Genomic DNA, 23,166 nt, shown 5'->3' with positions numbered 1-23,166 from the left:
CAGAAAGACTGAAATATGTGTAATTTGAATTAATTTAAAATAAACAGCGCTTTCCAAAAAAAAAAGGGGTAAAAGTAATATGATCCATTTTACATGACTTTATAATATAAACAAGCTTGGAATAAAAAAAAAATTGACTACACAAGAAATGTTGCCGCAAAATCTCTGAGGTAAAAAATACAAAAAAGTTGAAAAAATTCTAATTATTGCAGTGTATGTGTATATATGGCATTACAGAATATTGCAATTATAAACTGACATGGGCCCTTAAATCATTTTGTGGGACACCTCACTAAATTCCTCTCTCAACTATTTTGTGAATTTTAAAGATTATAAATAGCAATATCTTGAAACTATGCATTTCAAAGATACAATTTCAGCACTCAGAACGTGAAATGAATTCAGCCATGATATACTCAGAGTACAATAAATAAAAGAGCAGAAAAAAAGGAGAAAAAATGTTTTACCCTGTGTAAAGATTTCAAGGAATGCTAGGTTTCTGTAAGAACTAAAATTAAATTACCTATTTGCCTGACACATTAAAATTTTGCTACAAATAGTTGATAAAATAGATTATAAAATCATATCCAGGTGTTTGTCTTACAAAACATTTTAACTTACTGTACTATTCCAACAATAAGAAGACAGCTATACAGTAGCTCTTTCTGCCTTAATAGCATCAGGACATAGTAAGAATGGTATCAAAGCTTCAATCTAAACACTTGTATTTGTGCTATTTTTTAAATTTAAAAACATGCAGAATATAATTGCAGATGTATTTCATCTACTGAAACAGCAGTGACTTATTCAGTGAAATGAATTTCCAAGATATAACTTATCTAGACACTGAAACAATGCCCAGGTTTAAAGAGATCCTGTCTTTAATAATGTTAGTGGGACTGAAATTTTTATATTGGTTGTGTGTCTACCGGAAGCCTGGTACTTCAGATGGTATTAGTTTTGATAAGAGCTAACTAGACATCAGACCTAAATAATGAAACATGAAGAGACAGGTTTGGAACATGTAAATAGGGAATGTCTGCAGAGATTCTCATGCAGCTGATTGTCTCTTGTTGATAAACAACACATCTTAGAAAAACAGTGCATGAAGGAAAAATTTTTGCAGCATCACAACTAATTTAGCCTTGCAGTGTCAATATTTAAGGCCTATCCATAAAAAAAATGCAAGTTCTTTATTTCACTAATAATGTCACACAACAGAGAAGCCTGCAGTTACACTTTGACAATTCAGATGTAAATCTTGGAATGCCTGTAAGTATTCATGACAAAGGCACATTTATCATTTAAATAAAAGGACATGATTTCCTGATGTTCATATCAAAGACTAGTGATGGATGAGAGCATGCTAATCAAATGAAAAGAAGGAACACAGATGCTTACTATTTAGATTAGAAGAGGGAAATGAAGACCTTTTTCCTAAATAAAGATCTAAACATTCATAAAGTATACACACAAACATACACGTAACTGTATATAACACACTGTGCATGCTTAGGAGCTTGATATATTCTCTGTCGAATAGTGTTAGCTTTTTTTTTTTTTTTGTAGCTTGTTTTCTGATGCCTTAGTTCTAGGTTTAAATTATACTTCTGTAACATCTTCCTATGTAACTTAAAACTGCATAAAATCAATCTAAACATAACTGAAAACAAAAACGTAGACTACTCAAATGGGATGCAATATTGCAAGATAAATGTTGAACTTCAGAGCCAAACTTTATTGGAAACTTTTACATTTTTGATATTCAAGTCACCTTACTTGAGTGTCTTGCTTCATGTGTACCTGAATTTTATCCAACTAATTATGCATGTTTAGGAAGAACTAATAAACATCAAGAATTTTGCTTACTGAGCATGAGAGTCACAACCATTGCCAGTGAGACAGACCAAAGTTTGTTCAATTTGCAGATTCATATGTGGTGGCAAGGTCCCATGAGGTTCAATGATACTTTCACAAAGTGTTGTCAAATGATGATAACATGCAAGTCCTTAAAATGCATCTCCTTTAAATAGGTAGTAACTACAAAGAAAATCCCTCTGATACTTTTCCATTAAAATTCTGAAATGAGTGAACAACTTCTTGCTGTCCTCAAGTAAGTCACTCTAGTTCTGAACAGAGAAAGAAAAGCCTCTTTGCTAACTGGAGAACTATTCATCAAACATACTTGTTTATACCTTGCTGTAGTTATGAAACAAACAAAGTACTAAAAACCTGAAAATAATTTAAGAAATGAGTCCCCATCACACAGTTTTCAAGAATTTACAAGAAGGAACATTTTACAGTCTCTACAAAAGTATGTAATTGAACATAAACTGGTGGTACTGAGGCAGAAAAAATGTATTTGAATGAAAAATATTCATAATGCAACAATGTATTTCTTATTGTTAAAATAATTTTTACCCAACAGAAATGCATTTGAAGTTAAGAATTATATAATGCAGCGTTTAAAAAAATACACAACACCAACAAGCATTTTGCTCTGCCACTCAGAAGCTTTAGTAAGACACATCTGATGATGTGCTTAATGCAACTTATCCAAATATGCTCAGTGTCTCCATTAACACAAGATTAGTGTTCTAGGGAAGCAGATTCCTGTGCTCTGGAAACAGGAATCCATGTTGTACAATCACTCAGAATAAACAAAATGCAGGAAGTTTCAATATATACATTTCAGTCTCATCTTTAATCAAAAGAAACTCTCTCAGAGCTCTCACAGACACTGAATGGAAACATGGTACACTATAGTGTATTTCTTCTTCCTTAAGCCAAGATTTAGGCACAAGGAATTTGTGCAACTGAGTGGAAATGTGATTCCTGTCCATTAACTGCCCAGGGACTATTGAATCTACTCATTTTGTACTTCAAATTACTTAGACTGTGCATTAACCTCATCAGTCCCATGCTTTTAAATGCTTTATTTACCGAGTCCTACCTGTAATCAGCTACTGACATTATTTATTTTTCCTTATATTAGTACACATAGTTTTGTATTCTATACATAGTAATTTATCATTTAATATATTAAAGGCTCCTTAAGACGAACAAAATTCCTCCACCTCTTGGACCTTTTTTGAAAAATTTACTGGATGCTCAATATATATAATATTCAATAGCATGTGAGAATAATTTTTATGCAACTCTGATAGTTAGAAAGATAGATAACTCAATTATTAGATCATCTATCAAAATATTCAGATGTGTAAGAGGCTACTAAAAAGATTGATGACTGAGAAAGTCCACTGATTCTCTAGCCATCATATCCACACATTTGGCTAGACAACATTTTTCGCTGCCTTCACAAGCAAGCTTCATTACCCATCACTCCACTGAAAAGAGTTTATTATGAGGCTGCCATCTTGGCAAGACTATTATTTAGATGATAAATGTTGGGGGAAAAAGTGTGTCTAGATTTTTTTTTAACATGAGCTTTTTGACAGATAAAACAAACAGCATCTACATTTCTAATTAACTTAAATTTGGCATATACAAATATAGGTCAGTAAAGCTATGATATGCTACTAGATTATCTTCTGTCTGAATCTTGCCCTTAATTTGCAAAATGTAAATTAACTAATTAGAAGAAAAGCAGCATTATTTGTGACAAAATGCTGCTTCTACTTTTTTTGCTTTGTGACATTTATGATCAACTGTAGTCCTTCATTCTAACTTCTAGTAGATGGATAATTGTGCTCAAACTAATTTATTAGGCTTTTAGCATTGTAACCCAAATAAAAACTTGAGATTTCTGAAGGCAAAGAAGCACAACTGCAACATGTAGCTAAACTACATACTTGCCAGTTTTACCTCAGAATATCATGCTCTTAAAATATCTTGCATGTATATAGGTACGAATATTTTCACTTTCAATTTTCAAGTATCTGACTCCAAGGAAAGTCCCTATTAGTATTCTTAAAATTTCCTTGGAATCTCTGCATCCCTTCTGTGTGTGATGCACAGTAAGAATTATACACTTATGCTTTGTTCATGAGTACTGAGAGTTAAATTTCACTTTAGATGCCTATTACCTTCTTCAACTGTCATTTGAAACGGATTAGAGTAGCACCTCCAGAGTTAGAAAAAGGAAGAGGAAGCTGATCATTCTGGAGTTTCAGCCCAGCAACTTGACCTTAAATAAAAAATATATGATATCATAGCTTACAGGAAGGCATTCTTTTTGCTTTGGATTGGTTTTAACTAGTAGTAGGTAGATAAAGAACCAACACTAAAAGATACATTGAAAATGTCAGATGTAAATGTCAATTAAAAATTACAAGGAATTCTGAAAGGTAAGGTCTGTGGGGGGTTGACATTCTTTGACATAGCGGAGTGTGTGCAACCAGGCCTTTGGCAAGAATAGCAGGATCTATGCTGTCAGCTCTTATCGTACATAAACTTAGATGCTTGTCTAATCTGAATGAGAAATACCAGGAGAACTGGAGCTGAAGCCTTGCAGTAATATGGAAGGAAGCTGAAAACCCTCTATACAAATTACATGAATTTCCTGTGACAAGAAAATATTTAAGACAGTACAGAAAAATATAAGGGAAAAATAATGCAAACAAAGACATATACTGCTTCATTTACTATTTTTTAAGTTCAGGATGTAACAATCTAGTAGTGAAAGAGGCTTACACAAGAGCATTAAATTACGATGAAAATCTCAGTTTCATGCCTGTATGAAATTCAATACCTAAGGAGAATAATGCATGAAAACATATACTTAACATCAATCACTCAAATACGAATGATAATATTAATAAAATATGGTCTGTTCCTTCTTTGCTTTGACAAAAATTAGTTTTGATACAAAATAAAACAATCTACAATACTCAGCAAAACAATTATCTTATGCATAAGCCACGGTCTCAGTCAAAATGTCTTCATGCTCTGTTTTTCAACCACATAGTTGAAGAGAGCATGACAGGTTTAAACATTACTTATAACATTACTTTTGAGCCGGAGTAAAAATATATATTTTTCATAAGATACATATACTGTTCATGTGTCATTAAATAAAGACAAAAATAATTAATAAGAAATGCTATTGGAGATAGGCTGAATGCAAAGTGCAGAGATAAGCTTCTGTATGTGTTTGTGCATGTATATTTGAATGTAAACTTTTATCTGTTATTCTTGCAGAACACAGAATTTTATCATCTTCACAAACTACACTACTGCATTTTCTACTAGAAAAATAGTAGAAAATGGCATTTTTCACTGCCTTTGGTTCTCAGTTCTCTCCTTGTCTGTAAACAAACATATCTTACTCAGTGCTGTTAAGGTTAGCAAGTTGGCGTAGTAATTCACTTAAAAAAAAGTTAATTAGTTTTGAAGAAACTTACTATATAAAGTCCTAAGCAGTAAAAATCACCCTAAACTCTCTCTTCTATCTACATCCAGTTTCGTTTAAGATTAATTTAGTAATTCAAGTGGAGCCAGAAGGGAGAGAAAAAGGAGCATAGCAAAACACAGTATGTGTGAAAATCTACAAGCATTAGATAGCTAAACAAACCCTAAGTCCCTCAGTGTTGCGGTAAGGTCAAAACCTTTCAGCATTGTACCAGTATGTCAAAATATGTCAACAAACCATCATACTTCAAGAAGAAGAATGACCTTTCAGTTCTTTATGTTTGGGCCGCTTTGGTACTGGGTATGCATGAACAGTTTTCCTAGCCACTTGACAACTGTAACTCCCAAGATTTCTTCTAAGTCAAGTTGTTACAATGGTTTTCAACTCACCAAAACAATTTTTTAAACTATCTGCAACTGAAGAATACTAAACCTGCTAACAGAACAGAAATCCACAAACTCACAGCAGATCTCCCTCTTCCCTTCATCTACAATCAGACAACAATTATTACTTCAACAGTCTTCACAGTAACCTGTTAAACCAATTTAAAGAGATGAACAGCAAAAAATGCCTGTAATTAGGATCTCCTGATTCAGAATTTGCTCACATAGAATTCATCCTTACTGTCAATTGTAAATGAATTTGTACGCAACACTTTTCTCACAAAAACCTAGGAACACATTATCTGTGTTTGTGCTGCGAAATACAATCCTTTGCATAATTTCTCTTTGAATTTATCTGAATTAAATACCCTTTTATTAATTGACAGGGCTCTATGATAATTTAATAATTTTACTATGATTTATAGCTATGAAGTCCCAAGATCAGGCATAATGTATCAATTAACAACATAATGAATCATGAATTTAGGCTTCCAAAAAGTGTGGTTACTATTTTAAAATTACTTACGGGAAACTTGCTTTTATTTATTCTTTCAAAAAAGCAAAAGCACAGGACTAACCATTTAGAACACAAACAAATGGTGGAAAGAATTTAGCACAGAGATGACTTACCATTTTTATTCAAATAGAAGATGAAATGCTTCTTTTAACTATGTGAAATTGCCTTTAGTTTAATAACAGTGTCAAATATGACATTTTCCTACGTTTTTCCTCTCCTATAGTAAAGTTTCTTTAGCTAATAATGACGTCAAGCTATCTCCTGGGACTCTCTAGAAATTGCATTCCAGACTGTACATATGCCTTAGCCATGCTTGAAGAAGACAGAAAATATAAATTGCTGTATTTGAGTTTATATCTTACAGCAAGTCACTGACAGTGCACCCACTAATTACTGTTTGAACCATGTGTTGCTGATCTGTATATCCTTAGAAAACAGTAGTCATGCCTGTCAGCTCTGACTAACAGACTTCTACAGCTAGGACTCCAATTTTTAATTTAAGTTTAAAAAAAGTTATAAAATCAGACATTATGGAGGAAAGAAAAAGAAACAGCAACATTCATCTAAACCCTAAAATAATTTACAACATGTTCACAGACCCCATTTTAAAACGCAATCTGTGTAACTTGCTGCTCATGCTCTCCAAATTACCTTTGGTCACACTAACCATTCAACAGCTTTTCTTCTCATAGTTACAGCAAATACACCAATGTAGACCAGTGAAAAATGAGAAGTGTGGTAGCTACTACTGGTGCACAAAGCAACTATATTTTGTGCCTGGAGTTTCTTTCTTTACCCAGTGGCAGTGTAAGCTACAGTCTGCTCAGTGGATGCAACCGCTCTGGAGGAATAAACAAACTGAGGGAAGTATATTAATCACTCATACTAAGTTTGTCCAGTATATAAAATAGCTTTTTTTCTAAAACATAATGCTACAAAATGCACTTTGGAATATGCAAGACCAAGCTTGCCTTTACCTGTTTCTTTATTATTGAAAAAATCTCAATATCTAAACAACATCCTAAATTATAACTGTGCAAATCCACTGACAAGGTACACTTTGTACATTTTTAATGTGAAGCTTAATTTGAAGATGAGGTTGCAGTGCACCACTGCAATTGAAAATTGCTTAACAATACCATTGATGTATGAGCCATAAAAAACCTTGCTAAGCTGTCCCTGCAGAACTCAGAGTAATAAAAAGGTGTTCTTCTGCACTGAGGTGAACAGACATGGTTGACTGCATCCAGGGAGCTGTTCTGTTAAATGAGAAAGTGCCATTTCTTTCCTGTCAGTACAGACCAATTTAAGACACTCACAGATTTAGTTAGCACAAAGTACAGGACTTAATGAAATACACACATAACAGCAAACAAGCCCCAGCTCTGTTCAAAGCTTTCAGTCAGATTCTGAAAAAAATTCATCTTACATCTGTGACATGTGATAAAAGAACACAGAAACTTTTCCAGTTTGACTCACAATTTTTAGATAAGCAATAAAAAAGCTGAACAGAAAAGGTCTAAATCCTCTCACTTTCACTCCTTTCAAAGTATGTAGATTTGTGTTTGTATCCACATCTAACAGGTGATACAGCTTTTCTCTTGAATTTAATTTCTGCTTTAAGTTCAACCAATGGGTCAGGTTTAAAAAACCCTAAACTATTACTTGAGTGCCATATCATCTCTGTTGTGAACTCATGCTTGTTCTCCAAATAATTTCTCTTTCAAGAGGAAGTGAGACAAAAAGGTACAATGAATTGACTGAGAATGTGGTTGTCTCTTGAGAGATGTCTGCAGAGACTGATTAAATAATATAGAATTGGTTCACAGTTTGTGCAGTTACACCTGTGTTCTTTCATACAAATAGTTCCAGAGACCAATGAAAGCTAACTGTCTAACCTACATGCCACCTAATCTGTCAACATGTGTTCATTAACCCAAACGTCATTATATTAGAAACTACAGTAATTCAGAACTCATTTCAGATGATGTGGCTCTGTCAGCTTGGCCAAGCAGTACCAAAATTAAAACTAACAGGATTTATTATTTAAAAAAAAATCCCCACAGAAATCTGCCTAATTTCCATAATTAACCTAAATTTTCAAATTAGGGTGTATTTATCTTACTATGGAGAGTTCTAGTTTCCTTTATATGAATGTGAATTCACTATATTTAAGAATCAACCATTTTTGTAGTTGTTTCCAATACAAACAGCTATAACAGTAGATTTAGAAAAATCTCAAAACTACTTCCAAAATGTTTTATTGGTCACGTATCATTTCAGTCTAGCTTTTGAAACATTAAAGGTACTTGACTTACAGCACAGTGAGAGATGTTATTCCATTTTTGAAGTTGAATTATTAATTGGTGCACGTTAAAATTAAAATGAAGTTAGCAACGACTTGGTTTCTTGATAAAAGCATAAGAGAAGTTTCCTTTGGAAATGTCAGATGCAAATGGTACACACTATTCTCAAATGTTTTACACTAATATGTGGATAGACACTCCATAGCACAAAAAAAAAAAAAAAAAAAGAAAAAAGACAGAAACTGCAATGGCGATCTTATTACAAACAACAACTGGATCAGTGCCTTCATTCTACCTGTCAATGCAAGTTTCACCATATCTCAACTTAGTATCTTTACACTCAAGTTATCAGTTTAAAATTCACTTCTTGGAGGTGTTCTTTGATACCATAATGGATGCCTTCAAACACACCCTTTACACTGAGAAAGTATTCCAGTACATCTAATGGTCTTCCCCCAGCCTGAGCTGCTCCATTTCCTTTACAATGATGTTCAGTTCAGCACTGTTTGCATCACAGTCTTTCCTGCCATTCTCACCATTTGCCTAGATATTGTATATACTCAAATTTCTAGGTTTTATATTCTGTGTTTTACAATTTATTTTCTACAACTCTTCTAGAACATAATATCTTCATCCAACAATTGACAGCCTTCCAAGTTTCCCAGTAGCTTGATTCAAATTTTCCAATTCTCTGCTTTCTGGGATTGTCAAGTAAGAGCAGGTCCTTTTCGTATCAATCAAGAATATTGCTGCAGAGCATAATTCTGCACTTTGATGATGTTATTAACAAGATCTGGTTTCCCTTTCTAGCTGCTTTCTATGGAACCTGCTTTTAAGGTATTTCCAAAGATAATGCAAGTTATTTTCACATTCAGGTGAAATACTAATGGTCACCAGACTAGTCTCTGATATTGGCACACACCCCCTTTCTGTTGCATGTTCACACACTTGTGCCATGCTCTCCACTATCCCTCTCATGGTATCTTGTGGACACTAAGAAGACTTCTAAATTTTTGCTTTAAAAAAATCTGTTATTAAAATTCTTATTTGCCTCACTACCTTGCTTAGGGTTCTAATACATAGAAAAATGGCATTGAAGATGAAGCACTGTAATATTTTTTTGGGAAAAATTCCTCCAGTAAGGAGGTGTCTAGTACCATGGAAAGATTTATAAATACACACAATAATGACTTTTAGAACAATAAAGCAGAATAACCATATTTAAAAGAAAATATCTTTACACTATCAACATGCCACAAATTCTGTCTAGCACAACTTATTTCCCCCTTTATCCTGCAAATACTTACTACATTTTCAACTTGAAGATAATTGTAATCATTGCTTCAAATGTACAAAAGAAATACTTTATTAATAAATAACCACTGTGAAACAGTACTGTCCTACTTACAATGACAATGAGCAATAACGTCCTTTATACACAAACCCCACTTGGTTAGGTGGGGAAGATTTTTTTAACAAATTTGTTACTTTGCACATATTCCAAAATGTTACAGCAAAGTCTTCTTTCTAAGGTATTAAAAAACTGACATATGACTTCTGTACCAAAATAACTTACTCTGTCATCTAGCATCACTTTAAAATCACCATATATATTTGCTGCACATTAACAATTAACATCTCAATTTTCCATAAATATTTCAGCACACCAACCTGAAATGCTAATTAATGACATTCAAAATGCCAGATTAGTAACATGCAGAGTCGGTAGTGCTGTATCCAATAACTTTTTAAAATGAAGTCCTATTTTTCTATAAGGGAAAAAGAATAGAAATATACCTGTTCCAGTAGCTCCAAAACTGGTCTTGCAAGTGGGCTTGGTGGCTACTTTCATCACCAAATGAGGCTTTGCTTTCAATCCAGTGAATTATGTGTCCTTCCACAGCTATGGTGACAGTAGAAAATAAACTGAACTGTAAAAATCACACTCAACAGCCTTAAGACTGTGTTAGGGAACATTCTGTTTACTCCACAGTCTACCACACAATTCATGCTTGCAACCGCATTACATATTTGTAGAAATTATCTTTCATATATGTACAAAGGGATTTTTAAAAATACCAGAAAATACTTTTAACAGATAATAACATGAATTTCAGTTTAATTACAGCCTGTTCCACATATCTGCATTTATTCTAACACAAAGAGAACGTAAAGAAAAATAGATTAGGCTAAGAAGCAGTTGTATTCTTCTACTACCCTTATGTTGTTGGAAGGTAGTTGTCAGGTAAGAAATTGGAAACTTCTGCTGAATGATAAAAACAGTTAGCAAAGCTGCTAAAGACAGACACTTGCCACCAATCCAGAATGGAAGGTATAAGAAAGGGAAGGAAATTTATCCTGGACTGTGTCTGCTTCCTTTCTTTTGTAAAACCAGTAGTACTTCTTTAGAAAGAAGTTAGGAGTAAGAAGGCATATGTGAAAAAATGTGATTTTGAATTCCTGTTTCTTTCTATGATTTGGTATTTGCTTTGTTTCATGTCTTTTATCATTTCTTGTAGGAGTGAACTACTAATATTAATAAAATCATCATTTTTTTGGAAAAAGGAATGTCCTTTCTGAAACCAACAATGTAATTTTGCTGAAGAAACAATGAGCATCACTCTAAGAGACCATTATTTCTCCAAAAAGGTGGTTTTGGGTATCATTGTTAAGATCTTTAAAAATGTTACCTTTATTTTGAGTTACCTACAATATCCACAACCACAATGCCTTAGCCTAAATTTAAGACTTGGAATGAGGTTTTCAGAGAACATTCAAACCTAGAAACCTAGAAGCACTATACAAAAATATCACAAGAGGCTGTAGCAGCAAATGATTGACCACAGATGGCAAAATTACTCAGGAAATCTGGGAAAATAACTAATGAAGTCACCACACTAAGCTCTATTTGCTACCACTACCCTGCTATCAGTAACCCAGTTAACTTGTGTAGCCTACACTACTACATCCTTCCCCAACCCCAACACCTTTAGAGCCCAGGAGATATAAAAGCTGAGGTATAATCAGCTCAGATGCTGTTTCTAAGAAATATCTGCCTTTCCTAGGTTTGTACTAGGTGATGAAGAAAAGAATCCAAGGATTGCTATACCTTAATTCAGGTCAGATAACAGGTAGAACATGATTTCCTGTAAGTCTCAAGTGACTATAATAATTTGAAAGAAGTAATGCACTATTATTATTTGAATTTGAGACAAATATATGCAAATTAATTAATGACTACTTTTAACCTTCTTTCTAGTAGGATAATAATACAAAAATAATTATTTTGGCTGTTCCCTGGTTTCCCTTCTCAAGAATTAAAAAAAAAAAATAATTGCTTTTCTAGTTTCCTTTTGATCAGGATCCTGAATAGGTGCAACATAATCTCATGTTTCTAATATAAAAGTGGGTACCCTTAACACCAAATAGGTACTGTGTATTATGGTCCACATTACTGGGCAATCTTACTGTACACAACTTTCTGAGGAGCAGGTAAAGAGGGAGGCAGGCTCTTTTCAGTGGTGTCCAGTAACAGAACCAGAGGCAATGGGTAAAAACTTACACACAGGAGGCTCCACCTGAACATTAGCAACCACTTTTTCACTATGAGGGTGCCTGGGCATAGGCACACGTTACCTGCAAAGGTTGTGGATTCTCCCTCCTTACTGATATTCAAGTGCTGTCACATGGCCTCAAGACCAGAAACTTTAACATGACCTTCATACTTATTTTTTTACCTTATTCTTTCTTGCTATTCAGGCTTTTAAAAAACAGTAAAAACCTGCAGAGTTGTATCTGGATGCAAAGTGGTGGTAAAAGAATAACTGCACAATGACAAACCTTTCTGCAATGACCTACAGGTGTAATGTAATAATCTTAAGACTACTTTGGACAGATTATTTCAGAGTTTAGTTCAGAAGGAGAGTGGGTAGAATACATTAGAGGGAGCAGGGATTTGGAGGTTTTTACTCTTGCTTTTTTCTTTTTTTTTTTTTTTTTTTTTGATAATGAGATAAAAACATGCAGAGACTAAAGAAGAAACACTGGGTAACACTGTTTAGGATCAAACCTCTCTGACTCAAACTAGAAGTTCTTAGAATTATTGGGTAATTCCTGAAGAGACTTATTTGCAGTATCCTAGAATATGCTTCACTTAAGTAGCCATAATATTTTAGCATGAGTACTTCTACACAAAATAATAAAAATTCTTTTAAAAGACTTACCTACTGGTACTTCTAAAATAAAGTCTGGTGTTTTGTCATAACCCTTTGCACGAAGCTGATCTTCAGCTGTACATAGAAAATAAGAACTACTGTTTATAAAACTATTCCATTAAGTAGACAGCAGCATAATTAATTTTATTCTAAATAAGAGTGCAAGAATTACTAATGCAGTCATACATATCTTTCTTATGCATGCAATGCTGTGTCAGATTAAATGAACCTTTGTAGAAAACCTGAAGCATGGATATAAAAATGCTTCTTTGTCATCCCTGCATTTTTATGTCTTCATTATAAACATCATTAATTCAAGCTGTCATACAATATTTTATAACCTCCAAATATTCAAAATAAAGAGGTATATTCACTGATTGAAAGAAGAGTCTCTCCACCTTTGGATGTGTTAAGATTAATCCTACCAACACCACAAATGTAGATATAGTGTCACTGCTGCCTTGGTTTTATTTTTAATGTTAGCATAAAGTTATTAAAGAAAAAGAGCAAGAAAAGCCTTCTCTCCCAGAAATTTATTAAAGAAGACCCATAATTTTAGTTTCTCTTGCATTCTGGATTCTGTAGAATTTTTCCAGTTTCTGAACATAGAAAGATTTAGACATTCTGCTAACATTACGTCTACAACTTTATGGCTTAAAAATATTAGAGATGAGTATTTCAAGAAATAATAATGAGTGAGCAAGACAAAACTGCAAAAGGCAAAAGAAGCTCCCCTAAAAAAAAAAAAAAAAAAGGAAAAAATCTCATTCCACCCTTTAATATTTTTTAAACTATTGTCCTTGATTTCTGATATCATTACATCGGTATGTCTGAAACACCATTTCTCCATTAGAATTTGGAGTGACCTGGTCATTCAATTCCAGGCATGGCTTTCTGTCTTCACCCAAGCTCAACTAATGGCACTACCTAGTAACAAGTAAGGCTGTGTAGCCCCTTAACACCTACTGGGCTGTTGACATTGTCATGCATCCCATTCGCCTTTCTACATCACCTTTGATTAAAATTAATGGTCCATTCTCACTGTTGGGTAGCTTATTTCCAATCCATTTATCAGGTTAGGACACTAGTTTCATGGCCAATGTTCAGAACTCAGTTTTTGAATACTTTGTGCAAATCCTGAAAGGTCAGCAGTTTGAGTCCAAGTAACATTTTAATGACAAGGAAAACATACTAACTTAGAAATCAAAATACTGTAGTATTGCCAAAATCAAACCCTCCCACTCTTTTTCATTGAAGAATATAACTCTGAAGTATTCTATACAGTGAACTAATTCTGAAAGTGGGACAGAAGTAAATTTGGAAAGCTGAACATTCATGTCAAAGTAAACTACAATAGCTGTTTATTCTTTTTGAATGGTACTATTTTTTTTTTTAATTTTGAGAGCATTTCTTCACTATAAATAGACTACACTAAATATAAGTCTTTGCAATGTGACACTTCATTATCACATGATATGATAATGAAAAACCTTTATAGGATTTGGAGACAGACTTGGTTTTTGACTATTTTTTGAAACTTAGATTGTCATGTGTACAGATAAATGATGTAAAGATCAAGAAGGTTCTAATTTAACAGACCCTCTGAATAAAAAGTTTTATGCCATAACATAAAAATGAATTAATGTTCTATGCAATCTTTTAATCCTTATTTTAAAAAACCAACAAAATAATTTTATCCAAATCTAGTTAACTGCAACCTGCTCTTAATTGCTTAAAATAATCTAGCATAGACAATAGGATGTCCCAGCTGAAATTGTGTTCATTTAAGAGCAATAGCAATGGAAAGGTCAGTCTTTTCACATTTAACAAACGCTAGCACCCCAAAATAAGGGAAATGCACCTTAAAAAAACTTACTGAAAACCAAAATAGACGTAAACACATGTTTCATAGGTCAACATGGAAGGTCTCTGAACTGGAATCTGCATCAGCATTACTTTTAATATTCTTCAGCAGATTATTTTTTTCAAGGGTGCCTGATTACTTTTAAAATATTTTAATACTAAATGGCTTGGAAAAGAACATGGTTTTTGTTTTATATCTGGTTCTAAATGTCTTCATGTGGTTTTTCCTAGCATTCCGTACTGTGATTAACGTTGGAAAACATATTAAAGACCACGTTTATTATTGATGTATCTATCATGTGCAGAAACAGAACTTTGCATTACTATTTCTCCAAGTGTTTTGAAGTTTTATAACTCTGGGGAAGAAATAATTACTGAAACTCCTCACAATCACCATAGAATTTTTGTTTCAAACCATAACACCATCAAAAAGAAGTACTAGCTTTTCAGCCCAGGTATGTTACAGAGGCAGCATTCTGCACCTCAAAAGATCTTTAGACTCTATCATGTATTAAAAAATAATTCAGTAACTGCTTGAAAGCCAGCCCACAGCAGTTTTGACAGTGACATTTATAAATCCTCAGGTCTGAAAATTATGTGGAAACAGCCCTAATAAGTAGTTTGTCAACAGATACCCCATTAATTTAGATTTTCAACAAAACTGCAGCTTCATCTTTACCATAATGTCACACTCAATCAGAACCATTTAACACATCATTGTTCTTATACTAGCCCTCCTCTGCTGATGCATGAATGAGCTACAACTGCAAATTTAAGATTACAGCAGAAAACACTGATCAGATTTCATGATTTATATCCACTGGTGGGAACCAAGGGAGGATAAAGCTCAGTACCTCCCCATATATCTAAAAGCTTTCCTAACATACTCATGATAAAGATACAAAAATAAAAATCCTATACAGAACTTAGAAGCTCCTGGCATTTCAGTATGGCATGTGAAGCTGTGAGCCTGTTTTGATAAAATGCTTCTATTGATCACTTTAATCTCAGGCCAAGTGATAAAGACTGGAGAGCTGTGTTTTTGCTGAAAAGAGGACATGGTATATGAAGCACTTTTCATGATGAGTGGATTAATAAAATGTAACCCCCATTAGTGTGTATAGGTTTCCAATCAATTCTGGGTTAGCCTGAAGGTGTTACTTCTGATCTGTAGGCTTTGAAACCCAACTGCTCTAGAAACAGACAAATTCTGTCCAGAACTTAAAAAGCTGCTTCATGCTCTAAGACTGTACTGAGGCACTTCATATCCACTGCGTCCTTTGACTGTACTTTCCTCTCCTGTACTAGACTCTCTGTTGCCCAGGTGAACACATCCGATACAAACCCCCTGACTATTGTTGGAAGACAGTACAGTGGAACAGTACCGTAATATGGGAACTGCAATTGCAAAATTTCTTTCTTTGAAACTTGTTAAAAAGTAATGGAATTACAAGCCATAAGCCATGTAAATCATAAGCCTTCTTCAAAACAGGAATGACGAATTATGCAACAAAGCCCGAATTTGTAGACCTATGGGAAACACTGGCATCTCTTCTGTTTTTCTGGTCTTTTCTTCAAGCAGTTTTGGAACTAGTTTTTCAGAAAGGAAAGGTTGTATTGCAAGGGACTTGGTAGGGATCGTCTTACAGATACTAGGGAAAAGGGTTTTTTAAAGAATATCCCAAACACGTCTAAAATCTGAAATACATCCGTGATCACAGATATAATAAATGCAAATCTTAACATATCTTAAATCATAACTAAACAATATTTCACTATATATAAAAATTATGAACAACAAACTAAGCTCTCTCATTTCTGTCTTCGTATTCTAACAAGTTAACCTGTTCTAGATATTTTAATTCAATAGCACAAATTTCTTGGAGCTAATTTCTAAAGAAAAAATTTATCCTTATCCAAAGTCATTAAACAGTAAAATTTAAATGTGATTTTTATACTGCTTAAGCTTACACAAGCCAAATAAAATGATAATTCATTGGGTTGAGGATCCCTTAGTGAGCCATCCAGTCCATTCCCTTGTAATGTGATGGGATTGATTTCATTACCAGCTTTGATAGATGAGTGTCAAATCCAGCCTTGAATTTTTCATTGAAGGTGATTCCACAACCTTTCCTGGCAGTTTGTTTTCTACTTATTGTTCCTAGAACTGTTTGGTATTTTAACTTGCCATCATTTCTACAATTACAGCTTAAGCCTATTACATGTATCTATGCTCTTACAGTGAAATAAGAAAATCTGCCTCTTTTTATTTTCATAGTGTCATTTGCAAGCTTGTATGTGATAGTTAATCCTGTCCTTTTTTCACTTTTCTCTGAAATAAAAGAGCATACTAATTCTGTTCCTAAATCATATGGACAAATCTCTTAAAAAGCTTAATAACACTTTCTAACTTCTTAAATTTGTTTAAGGTTTCCAAAATCTTAACCTGATATAGCTTCAGGAGAGATCATATCTCCAGGTAAACCCAGAAAAATTCACACAAATTTAGTACAATGCTCAACCATTAACAGAAGAGAGCATTTCACTTCACTGTCGTCTCATCACATAACGAATCCAAGATTTAAGAAGTCATTGTTTGTGATCACATTTACAGAATGGATACTTTACACATTAATCTTTGTTTCAATGGCACTTAGGTAAAAGAAACATACTGCAGGCTAAAAGAAAAAAATGGAAGTAGCTTCCTAACTAATTAATCCTTAAAATAACTAAAAATTGGGGGTGTAAAAAAGAGTAATTGCATTGATTGGGAAGTAGGGGGTAAAAAATTCAGTAGAAACTGCACAGCAAGGTAAATGAGTGAATCTTCTAGCAGTTCTTTAATACATAAAGCATTCTGAAGCTAATATTTCATATGCTTCTTCCTAAATCTCATAAGGCCTGGATTATGGCTAATATCTCATGACACCAAAAGTAATACTACAGCAGATATTAAAGCATTTTTTTCAGCTACTTATTCTATAAAATATTAATTGCAAGCCTGTGCATGTGCTGTATATATAGGGTATTAGGTAACTGAGTTCCTGCTCCGTTCTAAATCAATAAAAGATAACAGATATAGCATCAATCATATTTTACTCTTCCTTTACTCCCTAATATAAGGAGCATTTGGGCTGAATTTTATCCTAGGTAAACAGTTACCAACATCTCTAAAGTTAAGACTTCACTGGATATCCTCTACTACAGATTCTTACCTATGAAAGAGAGATTTTTTTCCAAAAGCATTTCGCGCAGCAAGACTTCGTGCTCATGCCCAATAGCGCTGATAGCTTTAGGTTAAGAAATGGAAGATTACTTTGGAAAAGAAGCTACTTCATAGAAACATCAGATAGAATTTATTTGCCTTCATCTGCATTTCAGAAGTGACCAGTGATATGAACTCTTAAGTTTTGAAAATCCTTATAGTGATTTTTAGAAGCATACACAACTTTGCAAAAATCAGATTATTGTACCAACTGCATACACTTTATAGAATTAAGACCCATTTGACCATATTTATTCAGTATCTTTAAGGGCAATATTTCCATTTTGCATTCCATACTGTTTATTCTTCTAAATATAAAAGACAGTGTGATCTTAAAACATGCAGTAAAATACCTTTAAAGTTCCACTTTACTGACTAGTAACCAATTCTCCAATCCAGCAAAGGATGAAACAAACTGGATTTCTTTCTTAAATTCTGAAATTGATAGGTACTACATTAATCTGAAACATTTTCCTGTAAAAAAAAAAATCCTTTCAATTGATTTTTCAGAAGCATAACTAATGTTAGGGAAAGATGAAATCATATTTTATAGTGAGGTCCTTTTCACTTCACTGACAGCCTGTTGATCCAATGTGCTATTCACTGGAATATGTAAAAAAATCACCATATTAAGCATTTTTAATATATCCTCCTGGAGGTCAAAGTTCTATTCTGGAAGCTTTTAAGAAGAATCCTATGGAATAATATGACAAAAGATCTAATGTTAAAAGCAGTTAGGCTCCAAATTCTGTTTAAAGTAACTTCTTAAAACTTAAACTACAGATCATCTTACTATTACGGTTAAGTAATTACCTTATATGAACCCTTCATACTGAACAGCAAAGAAATAATTCTATGGAATCACTTCATATGTACATACAGCTTACATCAATTGAAACTATGTATTATGTTAAACTCTACTAGCAATTTCAGAAGGGACAAATGAAGAATGGCAAAAAGGTAAGAAAAATACTGCAAACAGAATTTACAATGCACCACAAGCAAAAACACTTAGTCTACAATAATACCTGTTATTGATGTATGGCAATGACCATGGGGCAAAACTTGTAAATAACATCACAAGCCATTTTCTACTCATGCAATCTAGCAGCCTAGTTTCCCGTAAGCATCTGAACTATTACTGAAAAATAGCCTCTTGGCATTTACAAAGAGGTTGACTTCATACTTTGGTCCATGCATATACAATTAGATAGTTATATTTAAAATCAATATGCAATCCTTCAGAAGACATTATGCTTTTAAAACCTTAACTTTAAATTGATTTTTAACTATTTTATGCACCTCAAAATTAACATCTAATTCAGCAACATACTTACAGTAATGCACTCACACAGCTTAGTATTAAACTTTTCTGTACCAAATGGAATTGAAAAACTCCTAATTACTCTCATTGATGTCACTGCATATTCAACAACCGATTTGAGCCAGAATATGAGGAGGATATAAAAATCTTTTCTAGACTGCAGGCAAATAAGTCTTAAAAATGGTCCATAATTCTACATACATGTCTTTGTTACTTTTAACTTGGTACTTTCATAAAACTACAGCCAGATTGCTCATCCACAAAATATTAATCTCAAAATTCTGGATATGAAAACCAGTGATCAACAACCCTTTAAAATGTGTGGCTTATTAGATTAATCCACTTTCAGAGCACTTTGTTTAATCGTGAAGATAGTCTCAATGAATATTTAAAATTACAATTAAAAGCACAAAATACAAAGACAATTAGAACTTTATCCTGCTGCTGTTAAAATTAATGGGGATAGGGCAGAGGATGTAGTAGACAAAAGTGTTTCTAGCAGAAAGTAAGTATTTTCAAGGAGTGACAATCACATGTATCACAACTACACAAAGTACTGGTTAATAACTAAACATCATTAATAACTAAACATCACCGCAGCTTTCCTATCTGCACCTGTACAGCAAAACCAGGATTTCCCCCCAAACTGCACGCAGAGATTTATGCAAGGATTCTCTAGGACTTGGGAAGGAACTGCCTTACTAGCCTGCTCAGTGACAGCAGGCCATGATTTTGAAAGTTTTCCTTTGATCACAGACTGAAACAGAAGAGCTGCTCCTTCAGGATTTTTTTAAAATAGATTTGGGTTCTTAGCGATCATTCCTACCAAATTATAATCTTAGTCTGGAACACCCAGTGTCATGTGGAGTTCCCTCAGTGTACACACCATATGGCTCTCTGATTAACTATTTCAACACTACAAAAAAAAAATCCCTGCAAATATTCTATTTTATATATATATAAGGTTTTTTTACTACAGCTAAATCTCCTTTAAGAAGAAGAGAAATAAAAGAACTGCACTGGAGTGTCAGATAGGAGTTTAAAAATACTAATCAGTCAATCACACCTGAACTGCACTTGAAAAAATTTCAGTTAAAACTCATATTCATAACAAAGCAAAGCAATTGTTGAACACTATGTATGTAATTTATTAATTTCATCACAGAATAACTGAGATTAGAAGGTATCTCCAGAGATCGTCTAGTCCAACTCCACCAGTCAAAGCATGGTCTATTAGTCTTAAGCAAAAACCAGATATGCATTTCAACGAATCAAAACCAAAGAGGTTCAATCAGGCATAGATATGAATGTGTAACCAGCAAACTGACATCTTCCCATGGTCCATCTGATATTTGTTAGCTCAGAGAAAGCTCTGCAGTGACCCTCTAGCTGACTGAATGCAAAAGAGAGGAGTATGAAATGTGTTTTGTGAAGCAGAACTTTATGTCAGGTTACAGCTAGACACATCTCTTCCACACAGTCTAAGCTCATCAATTGTGCACCTAAAATTTTATGGGAAAGGATACTGTTTGATGCAGTCCACCAGTGGTCCATAACAACAGTCATTCACAGTACACTGCAGACAAATAAGAGAAGTAGTATACTGATGGGCAACTACAAAACCATTATAGTTAAAGAGTATCTTAAAAACAGTAATTACTTTTCCTCAAAAAGGCTATCAGATGCTGTTCAGATTTAATCACAGAAAACAAAAACTGCATGCTTTTATTCACTATAAAAGCAAGCTATTAAAAAGTGAAATGCTCCCCTCACAAATATTGCACTGCCATTTACAGTGCACTCTGACCTCACTGATAGTTTATGATGACAGTAATTAAATGAGGTTTAAAATCTTTTACTCTGCTAGGCAGATAACAGAATTGCCACGGAAAAAAAAACCCAAACCAAACAAAACAAGTGTGATTAATACCTGATAGACTTGATTTGCTAGCACTCCATCTGGAATCTGAGAAGGGTCCCGTAGCATGCTATTAATAAGAGTTTTGGAGGCTAGAGAAATAAAAATTAAAAACATACAAAAAACCTGTTAGCTCGGTTACACTTTATTAATAAAAACACTGATATTAACAATTTTGAAAATTATCCATCCAGCAAATTTAAACTTACAAATTCATAAGTACTTACCCATTCTGATACAATTATCTCTAAAGTCTTGAACCACCAAAGGATTTTATCAGCCCAAGGTGAGAGCAGGCCCTTATTTACTTAGTTCTACTGGACAGTTTGTGCTTTAGAAGCACATACAGTTTCTAAGGAAACTGCTTAGTATACAGTAACACAAAATAACCTTAATATCCTATTAGAAGATATGTAAAAATTCTAAACAGCCTTTACGAAACTTCTTAAGCACTTCATGATTCCAATTTATTTGTTTCCAAATTAAAGTATTTAATTACTAAGTGCTGACACATTTTTCTGAGTGCATTAAAGAGCTGGGAAAAGGCTTTCTCTGCTTTTTTGAAATGTAAAAATGTAAGTCAAAAGAAATAAGAAGCTAATTTTAGCACTTATCATTTTTTTACTTGCTGATATTGATACTACAATGAAAAAATAAGGTAAAACAGGAGACACCTTTAGTTTATTTTCAAATACAGTCTTAGCAGTCATCGGCATTGTTTCCTCTCCACGTGCTTAGACTGGGTAGTTGCAAATGCCAGTTAATTACTAGTAGCAGTGGAAAGACTTTATTCTAGAAAAATACCTTCTAAAAACATCAAATATTTTTAAATTTCTCAGACAAAAGTCAACACTGCACATACTGCCTCTGTCCTGGGAACAACTTCTGATGGAGCTCAGCTGGTGGTGTATTTACATCATTGAATCTTTATGAGTAGATCAGGTTTGAGACCAGCAAGGTTCCCCACTTTGCCAAAGATTTCCTGCATGACTTTAACCAGTGTGTGCATCAATCCTGTAAACAAAATGAAAAGCTACTAATTTCCTGTTCTTCATCTGTTTTGCCCCAACTCAGAGCCAAACCCTTGTCATGGTCTTCAGCAACTGAATCAAAAGACTCAGGTGACAGCGTGAAAAGGACACAAAGGGATCTGCCATATGAGCAGCAATGCTGCTGTCAATGGATGTGTGTAAGCTCCTCCCTGAAAGTAAAGGAGACTGGCATTGTAATCCAAGTTACTCCCTAAGTTACCTCTTAAAAGCATCACATTCAGGTGAATGTAGCATTTGCAAGAAAACAATTTATTCAGGAAACTATACCACGTGAGGCAAAGGAATATAAGCCCCTGAATGAGTTTAAAGGCTTTGCAAGAGCTACAAAGAGCTATCATCACAGGCAGGAGCAAAAGTTCGTGCAAATATTTTCAACAACAATCATTTCCACTAAGCAAAAACACATCCAGAAGCAACATACCACATTACATCTATGTATCTTATTACTCTAATATGAAATAAATGTTAATTTTTAAAGTTAATATTAAGAATAAATAGGCATTTTACCTTAGCCTTTGTATGCTGTTAAAAATACATGTTTTACTTAGCATAAAACTTTGAAAATGTGAAATGAAAGGTGATGTGCACATTTACATTACTAACACTAAAAATTAAAACAGTAACTATTTTTCACTTGGAATAATATACAAGTAGGAATAATATAAAAGTAACAGTTTGCCAATAGAGAGGTTGATAGAATGGTAAAATAACGAATAGTGTAACAGAGAATTCATTGCTTTGAAGGGCTACTGATCTATATATTATTATTTGATTATGAAAAATTAAGTATTTTCATGACTAATCAAACTCCAGAAAAACACCACAGATTTGCATTTGGAAAATGTTTAACTGGACACTGTTTTGAGTAATGAGCTAGAGTTGCAAAATAAATTTCCTCTATTTCTAAGACTGTCAACTTCAGTTTCTCCATTCTGGTTACCAGATATTATATT

The 23,166-nt window shown here is 33.6% G+C and overlaps 1 protein-coding gene across 1 annotated transcript in view; it reads right to left on the bottom strand.

The window, feature by feature from the left end:
- Positions 1-23,166, bottom strand: part of CDIN1 (CDAN1 interacting nuclease 1) — a 124,628-nt gene that overhangs the window by 52,377 nt on the left and 49,085 nt on the right. The window contains exons 6-10 of the mRNA XM_041460143.1: positions 21,174-21,253; positions 20,770-20,819; positions 17,870-17,937; positions 12,801-12,866; positions 10,375-10,480 (exon numbers count right to left, since the gene is read on the bottom strand). Of these exons, the coding sequence (XP_041316077.1) occupies positions 10,375-10,480; positions 12,801-12,866; positions 17,870-17,937; positions 20,770-20,819; positions 21,174-21,253 (370 nt within the window). The remainder of the gene's footprint in view (positions 1-10,374; positions 10,481-12,800; positions 12,867-17,869; positions 17,938-20,769; positions 20,820-21,173; positions 21,254-23,166) is intronic.

The sequence above is a fragment of the Pyrgilauda ruficollis genome, unplaced genomic scaffold (assembly GCF_017590135.1).
Source record: "Pyrgilauda ruficollis isolate IOZ18807 unplaced genomic scaffold, ASM1759013v1 scaffold14, whole genome shotgun sequence".
In the NCBI taxonomy this organism is placed as follows: Eukaryota; Metazoa; Chordata; class Aves; order Passeriformes; family Passeridae; genus Pyrgilauda; species Pyrgilauda ruficollis.
This window is presented reverse-complemented; position numbering and strand designations above follow the sequence as displayed.